Below are 9,033 nucleotides of genomic sequence, written 5' to 3' on the forward strand. Positions count from 1 at the left end.
CGTGTTCTGCTGAACTTTCCTCACCTTGTGTACCCGTCGGTAGGGCGGGATCTTGCTCTCTCGGTAACTTCCGAAGAGTTCAAGTGGTGAAGCTTGAGTGTCTTGGCGAGACGTGGGGATGGGGTGGAGCAGCAGTGGAAAATCTTCACTCTGCGTCCGTGGATGGTTCCGTATCCTAAGCGAATATTCGAGCTTATGGATCCGGGGCCTAGATCGTGGATCTGGCCGTAGGGTTGCCTTGCGGGTGTGTTCCCTTGCCTTTGTGTTGTCCTTTAAGTCGTACTTGCCGCCTCCTGTGACGGGATCTTGAGAGTTGAGAGCCCCTAGGGTGTAACCGACCAAGTAGTAAATTCGGTTAACCTGTCGGATCTGCACAAGTAAAGGAAAAGCTCACTAGGTTGTAGGATCTGGCCAATGTATTATCCAGTTATCACTACCAACACTAGATTCGCAATTCCCAACCTTCTCGGAGCTCGTACGGCCAATGTAGTTCCGGTTCTTGAGGGCAGGAAGGCACTTGCGTGTCACTGTGCAAATTGGAGTCTGTATTGATATTTAAGCCTATACCTGCCTGGGTTTCTACCTTCTATGTCTTTCATCTGCTAAATCCCTTACCAGGCTCGGCTGCATGTCCCTTCTTCCCTTGACCCATCATCCCAGCTGTGTTATCTTCAGATCCACCGGATATATGACGTAATCATCATGGTCACCCTATTATGGGTACACTCATCCGGATCCAGGTCGCTTGGATCCACCTCACTGTAATGGTACACTCGCCGTGGATCTGAACTCTCCAATCATCCAACATCATCTTGCAACCGTCTGTGATCTCCGTTGTCCTACGAAAGTTCGAGATCCACTGTATCCCTCATCCCTATACCCTGGATCCAGGTCCCTCCAGGCGGGATCCTCCCTCCTTGGATACGAACTCGGAAGTATGGGATCCGGGGTACCTCGCGGTGGATCTTGACTCTTCATTAGCCGTGGCTACTAGATCCACCGTCAGAGAGCACCGACCATCCTTCCTTCATAGGATCCGCACTCGATCCACTCTTGTATAGTATATCCCATATCCATCTTAGTGAATCCAGGTAAGGGTGGATCCGAGGTAAGTCTTGGTGGATCTTGCCTTCTCGTACATCGCTCATATCAGATCCATCGTCATTCCATACGGGGTGCTGCTCGCCATGGCTAATCCACCACAGGCAACTTGCACCCGTGCCAAACAACCCAAATCCTCTATAATCACTTGAAATTGTCACTGATTCGGGATAGTGACCCCGCGTCAGGACCATTCTCTTATTTCTGAGAAAGCACTTCACCACACTCGTACGCGTCGAACGCATTGACGCGCTCGAGCTGTTCAGCCGGTGTTGACACCACCAGGCTCTGCAGGGCCTCCATCCCGAAGATGCCTGCCATCTTCCGAACCGACTCGAACTGAGAGTCGTTCATATGAGAGAAGTCGTTCCTATCCATGGCAACGAACTTCGGAGAGGTTCAGGTAGTCTACCCGCGGTGGCGTGGATTGACTACTAGTGCTACCAAGTGTGACTGGGTCACACAGCACCTTGCGCTAGAGGAAGTTATCTTCCGAGAGTATACAAACTCTCAGTGAACGGCAGTTCACAGGTCCCCTTTTTATTTAAAAGAGAGCGAAGTGACCTAAATAAGGTAGATTGTAAACTGAGTATATTTATAGGTAGATTAAGTTTGGGTTTAATAGAAACGATATGTCACCTATAGAAATGCAATGTCGTTGACCAATGGTTGGCGTTGAACGACCTTGGTACTTTGTACCAAATATCCCGGAGTATTACGTGTCATACACCTGAAGTGTGAAGTGTCACACTTCATGTAACCAGGGTACACTTAGGGCTACGTACCCCGTTACATAACCTCTAGTTTGTATGGAGCCCAAGCTAACCTTACTTATAAATACATCAGTCTTACATCTACTCCTCTAAGTCGCAGTGCCAAAATCAATTGTTTGTATTGGAGCCCTGGTGTAAAACTGCAAAAAAAAGCCTATTTTGTGCGATAACAGGAACAACATATCTAAATAGCACGCCCAAACTCTAAACATTGAGTGAGCTACAGCCACCGACGTAGGTACGTGATTTAATGTGGCGCGGAGTGGATAAAAACATTTTTTGTGCTCAGATTAGAGAAAGTCAAAATAATCTGTAACGAGAACTGACGTGGCGGAGCCTCCCAACAAAAGTCGACCGACAAGACAACGAAGCAACCGACTTCGACGGCTCGAATGAAGGCAGGCTACCAGCCGTACGGCCGTGTAAGCTCCCGCGGAGATGTGCGCCGAGGCAGTGGGTGGGATCTACGCGTGGCGGTGCTCATGGTCTTCCCCGCGATTTGTCTCGTCGTGGTGCTCTATGAGTTCCTCTACCTGCAGGAATACGCGGCCAGTGGCGCCGCAGTAGACACCCCGATTGAGGATCGCAGTCTCCACCTTCGCGCGGACAAGGAGGTGGTAATGGCCGTTCCAGAGCCCACGGACCCACCGTCCATCGTCACCGGACGCAGCACTATCATCTTGGTTGCCAACTACCGCGATTCAACAAGGTATTGGGTCCGTCTCCTCGCCGTGCTTTACAATTCAGATAAAGTCGTGCTCGACTGTAGCTAATTTTTAACTGTGTTTTGTGCTGCTCTGTCGATGACGCAGGTGCTCGGAGACGTTGCGCTCGATCTTCGACAACGCTGTGGCACCCGACAACCTCAAAATAAGCGTCTACGATCAGATCTATCCGGCCGAGAAAGAGCACCAGTGCGTGGATGTCTTCTGTGAGCTCGTGGGCGAGGCATACTGCCGCCGTTCGCAGATCGTGTCATCTCAAATTGACGCTATCAATGCGACTGTAAGGAGATGGGAGGAAGGTGCCAGTTTGGTCCGTTGATGCTGCTGCTGACTGGATCTCTGTGGTTTGTTACGACGCAGGGCCCCACTGCTGCGCGATATGAGACGGAAAAAGCCATCACGGACGAGAATTTCTGCATGACGATCGATTCCCACTTGGTTTTCATCCCCCAATGGGACGAGAAGATCATAGCGCAATGGGACTCGTTGGAGAACCCCAATGCCATTATATCTGTCTATCCAAAGTCCACAGAGCATCTAACGAAGCACGACGTGGACGACAAAGTGCAGCTCATGTGCATGTCCCGCATCGAGACGCAGGACCCGGACTCTATGGTGCAGTACGCAGCCCCCATGTGGATTAACAAGAAGGACACGCCGAAGCCACGACTGATGTCTCAGCTCGCTGGAGGATTCAACTTCGGAGGTTGCAAGCAGGCGAAGGAGGTCCGCAACGACCCATACACACCGTACCTGTTCCATGGCGAGGAGTATTCGCGCGCTACGCGGCTCTGGACTGCCGGCTACGACTTCTACGTGCCGTCAGAAGACATCGCCTACCACTGGTACGAGAAGCGGAAAGTCGTGTGGGAGCGTGACTGGGGCGAGCGCTATGTAATACAACAGCCGTCCAAGCGCCGCATTCGCTACAACCTTGGACTTTCCGTCACAAAGGAAGATTTCGATCGCACAGACCTGGAGAAGTTCACACTCGGCACGAAGAGGACGTTCGAGCAGTGGAAAAACTTTTCAGGTATTGATCCGCTGGCAAAATTTGTGTCAAATACTGCCACCCAGTTTAACAACTGCCGTAAGCTTGAGTACGTGCCGTACTAACGGCTCTTAGCTAGTGGAAGAAGACGGGAGATGAGTGACAAGCAGCGGGGGCTGTCAGGATTACGAGCGCATGACCGCTCATTAATTACATCTTGCCGACTAAAAGTTGAAGCATTTGACCGTCACTCTTCATATCAACTTGTGGTTGTCGGAGCTGCTGTCGCGCCTGAGCCCGCGGCACGTACAGTAGTGCTCGCTCTGCGTACGTGCGCAACACTGGAAACAACATCCGCCAATAGCACACCTTCCTACAGCAGGATAAGCCGCATCTCCCGTGGTCCGAGCACTTTCAAGCGGCATATAAGTAACACGACCTGGGGACAACTCATCGCGAGTTCGGATTACATTTTGTGCCTCGTCAAACCTCAGTTAGCCGCGAGAATCAGTCGATTGACCCCGTACTCTCGACGTCTACAGATTTCAGGAACAGGGGGAGACAAGAGCAGCTAGCTTCGCAGAAAAATACTTCGAAATAGCTGCTATCAGGTTGGTACAGTCCGTTTTCGCGGGGGTGGACCATATAGGATTTGCAAATAAATCAAAGTTTACCAAACAAACTTCAGTTCATTTGGATTCAGGATCATCATATCCGGAAGCTTATCAAAGGTACAAGGGCACGAAAACGGGGTGCAGTATTGTACAGGCACAGAAACAAGGTCTGTAACGGGGTACGTAGCCCTAAGTGTACCCTGGTTACATGAAGTGTGACACTTCACACTTCAGGTGTATGACACGTCATACTCCGGGATATTTGGTACAAAGTACCAAGGTCGTTCAAAGCCAATATAGTTTGTATTAAACCCAAACTTAATCTACCTATAAATATGCTCAGTTTACAATCTACCTTATTTAGGTCACTTCGCTCTCTTTTAAATAAAGAGGGGACCTGTGAGCTGCCGTTCACTGAGAGTTTGTATACTCTCGGAAGATAATTTCCTCTAGCGCAAGGTGCTGTGTGACCCAGTCACACTTGGTAGCACTAGTAGTTAATCCACGCCACCGCGAGTAGACTACCTGAACCTCTCCGAAGTTCGTTGCCATGGATAGGAACGACTTCTCCCATATGAACGACTCTCAGTTCGAGTCGTTCGGAAGATGGCAGGCATCTTCGGGATGGAGGCCCTGCAGAGCCTGGTGGTGTCAACACCGGCTGAGCAGCTCGAGCGCGCCAATGCGTTCGACGCGTACGAGCAGGGCCTCATCGCGCATGTGCGGGAGAACCTGCAGGCTCCGGCGGCGGAAGCAAATCCGCCTCACCCGAAGCCAATACGGCTGAAGGTTAAGCCGTATGAAGGGAAGGAAGGAAAGAACCTTCACTTCTGGGTCCGAGAAGTAGAGCTCGCGATGGACGCGGCTCTGATCTCGACCGAGCAACTGCGTGTTGCTTTTGCACTCTCCAACCTTAGCGGCCGTGCTAAGAGTTGGGTGTACACACGGGAAGCAACATCCCCTGGATGTTTCACATCCTGGGCTCAGCTGTGCGAACAGCTCCGAGCCGCGTTCCTCCCGGCGAACTACGAGTACCGCCAGCGTTCGCGCTTCCTCGCGTGTAAACAAGGGAGGCGCGAACTGCACGAGTATGTGCAAGAGATACGGGAGCTCACGGCGTCCCTAGTGGAAACCCACTCAACGAACACATCAAGATGACTGTGTTCATGGACGGCCTTCGAGTGGGCCCCGCACGCACTCAGCTGTTCCGAATGCAGTTAAGCACCCTTGAAGAGGCGATTCAAGTGGCTCTTCAAGAAGAGTACAGCCATCGCCAGGCGCGTACGCCGATCTCAGCATGGACTGGGAGCTCCTTGTCGGCTCCCGGTCGAACAAGCCCCAACGGACCAGTTCCCATGGAGCTCGGGTCCGCCGAACAGCGTGACATCCGCTGCTTCGGCTGCGGGAAGATGGGCCACTTCAAGCGCGACTGTCCCGCGGAAAGACTCCGCAGACGGTCCTTCCCCAAGCCCGTCCTCAAGGGTCGCTGGCAGAAGCCAGGATTCCGGGGACAGGGGGACGCTGGGAACCAGTAGGGGCGGGGCGCCCTACTGGGGAAGAACTAAGTCTTCGTGATGAGTGCGCGGGTGGCGCGTACCACGGGGACTTAGCCCCTGAGAGTCTTCGCAATCTCGAATCGGCGAAGAGCAGCGGCGGGTTGCTCGTAGTACACGGATGTGTACGGGGATATGATCATCCCTTTAGAATTTTGATCGATTCTGGGGCGTCGAAGAATTTCGCACGCCACCAGACGGTTGCTCGTAGCAGCAACAAGCTGTCCGATGCTTTGAGAGAAAGAAAGGACAACGGGACGGTGTCAGTGCGACTGGCCGACGGGAAGGTCGTCACTGTCCCCAATGTCCAAGTGGATCTGGTCGTCAAGTTTGAAGACTTTGACAGCCTCGAACAGTTCACTGTTCTCGATATGGATCCATATGATATGATCCTGGGCATGCCCTGGCTTGAGAAGCACGAGTCCTGGATCGACTGGCGAGGCAAGGCAATCGGTGCCAGCCGCCCTGCGCAGTCCGACAGAGCATTGGTGAGTCATGTTCCCACCTCTGTCAGGACCCGGGGCGCCCGCAAGGGCCGCCAGGGTACCAAAGTATCCGGCAGATGCTTGGGAGTCGTCGACGTATGTGACGACTCCGAGGATGTTTTGATGGTGGGAGCGCCAAGAAGAGGCGCTGGTCAAGTGGGTAACTTAGGTCCATAGGCGGGTAACTTAGCTCCGCAGACAGCTGCAGCTGTCACGAACACTGAGAACAGCGTGTTCAGAGTGGGTAACAGAGTTCCACTCACGGTCGCCCAGACCTTAACTGAAGAGGAAGACGTCGGATACGCTTCCTGTGTGGGTAACACAGTGCCACACGCGGTCGCCCAGACCTTAACTGAAGAGGAAGGCGTTGAACACGCTTCCTGTGTAGGTACCACAGTACTACACGAGGCCACGAGTGCCTCGGATGTCGTAGCGACGACATCCCTAGACGAGGGCAGCAAAGCTGTAATGGGCTCTCCCAAGTTACATATGTAGGTAGTTTTATAGGTTCTTTGTAGTGGTTCACACCATTACGTAAGTAGGTAGATTTGCATTACAAAAGTAGGTGCAGCAGCACACGAGTAGCGTGTGCTGAACTGCCGTCACCTTATTGGTTGAAATATGGGGAGCCAGACCCATAATCAACCAATAAGGAGTTGACGTGTATTAGAGTGGTCAGGGCAAGCTGCCCTGGACCTAAATAAAAACAGAGTTGATTTTCCTTCAGACTAAGTACTTGGTTTCAGTATCACTGGACTTGTACGCTTCCTCATCACTACGTGTAAGCAAGTAACGGACACCCCAGGCCCGCTACACCTGGTAGCACTTAGTAGTCCTTCCCATGACCAAGTTCACGATGAGCTAAGGCATGACGTCTGAAACGCCAGGGCCGACCCTGGAACATGCTGCTTTCTCTCATCTCACTCGTGTCGAGTGGGAAGCCCTTCACCGCCTCGCGGCGGTGTCTGGTGAGCCTGTAATCGCGTCGCTGCTGAGCTCAGCGACGTCCGACCAACAACGCCAAGCAGCCCAAGAGTTCATGGAACGCGAGCTAGCCGATGCGAATCGGCGAGCAACAACTCCCGCGCGTTCCTCGAAAAATGATGTCGTGAAGCTAGAGACGTCTACCTACTCCGGTGAAGGAGCGAATCGCCTCCCGCTGAACCGGTGGTTTCGCGAGGTCGACATCGCGATTGCTTCGAGAATGATCGAAGCGCAAGGGTCAAAGGTCAATTTCTTATTGTCCCGGTTGTCTGGGAAGGCCAAGGAATGGGCCCTCGGTAAACTTGTCGTTGATCACGACGCATTCCCCACTCTGGAGTCCCTCCAGAAAGATCTCAGGCTCGCGTTCGAGCCCCCTCAAGACGAGTCCCGCGTGCGTGCCGAGTTCTTCGCCCTTCGTCAAGGTAAAATGACTATGCGCGACTACGTTCAAAAGACTGGCCACCTCGCGTCATGCATCGTGACAAATCCGATTGACACAGCATCGCAGGTCCATGTATTCGTATTCGGCATGCGTGAAGGCATGACACGGTACTGCCTGACCCGAGCGGAACCTTCCTCGCTCGAGGAAGCATTCGCCCTCGCATTACGCGAAGACTACGTAGTGGCGGCGTCTTACGCGCGCGCGACGTCTACGGCAGCTCGTGAGTCAGCCCCCGAGCCCATGGAGATCGACGCGATTGACGCGTCGAATAGTCACCGTCAGTCGACTTCTCGTGGGCCCAACGACCGTCCTAATCGCCCGCTCACTTGCTTCCGCTGCCGGAAGATCGGTCATCGCGCGGCGGAATGCGCGCGCCAGCGCCGGTATTCGCGCACACCGCCGAAGTCTCACCTGCCGTTCAGTCAAAAAAAGGTCAGGGCCAGTAGGTGCGGGGCGCCCTACTGGCTGGAACGGAGGTCCGGGTCCCCCGGTGGCTACCCAACCTTGCAGCCCTCCTCGTGTTCCACGGACACTTTAATGCCACCACCACGTCGGGCGACTCGAGGCTGATCATCGTCAGTCTTCATGTCGCCGGCGCCCGGCGACCACTTCGCGCACTCCTGGACTCAGGAGCGTCGAATAACTTCTTTCGTGAATCGTGCTTATCGATGCTTCCAAGAGAGATCGCAGTCCGTAATGGTCGAGGTCAGGTCGTCGTCAAACTTGCTGACGGAAAGCCACGCCGCGTTGCGCGGCGCGAGATCACGATGCCGTACACATTCGACGGCTTCCGCAGCAACGACGACTTCCTCGTGATTGAGATGAACTACGCGTTCGACTGCATCTTGTGTATCCCGTGGTAGTCACGATATCAACTAGAGATTGACTGGTTGGCTCGGTCGGTTAAACACCGCTCTGGCTTCGATGTGAGTGAGGTGTTCACACACCTCCTGGTTGCCCAGAAGGACTGGCCCCATGTCAGGGTCGTGGACCGGTTGTCCACAATGCAGGTTGAGCAGAGAGCGAGCGATGGCCCTCTCTGTATGTCTTGCACAGCGCTGTTGCGCGAAAATCCCTCGCTGCGAAGCGAGGTTGTTAACACTTTGGCGGTAGAGCAGGGGCTCCCGCAATCCGAGCAGGCGGTCGAGCATGAGTTCCCGTCACGCAACACGGCGGTCGAGCATGAGTTCCCGTCACGCAACACGGCGGTCGAGCATGGGTTCCCGCAACACAACAAGGCGGTTGAGCATGGGTTCCCGCAAAACACTCTAGCGGTTGAGCAGAGGTTCCCGCAACGCGATTCGGCGGTCGAGCAGTTGGAGCTCCCGTCATCCACAGCGGTGGTCGAGCAGTTGACACTCCCAC

The 9,033-nt window shown here is 53.7% G+C and overlaps 1 protein-coding gene across 1 annotated transcript; it reads left to right on the top strand.

The window, feature by feature from the left end:
* Nucleotides 1–2,233: 2,233 nt before the first annotated feature.
* On the top strand, nucleotides 2,234–3,840 carry PITG_19514 (uncharacterized protein; the record flags this gene model as incomplete). The annotated part of the gene is made up of 3 exons (XM_002895982.1): nucleotides 2,234–2,583; nucleotides 2,687–2,879; nucleotides 2,960–3,840. 3 exons carry the CDS (start codon nucleotides 2,267–2,269, stop codon nucleotides 3,713–3,715), a joined length of 1,266 nt encoding a protein of 421 aa, XP_002896028.1.
* Nucleotides 3,841–9,033: the final 5,193 nt, after the last annotated feature.

Source organism: Phytophthora infestans, genomic scaffold (assembly GCF_000142945.1).
Source record: "Phytophthora infestans T30-4 supercont1.113 genomic scaffold, whole genome shotgun sequence".
NCBI classification, from domain to species: domain Eukaryota; phylum Oomycota; class Peronosporomycetes; order Peronosporales; family Peronosporaceae; genus Phytophthora; species Phytophthora infestans.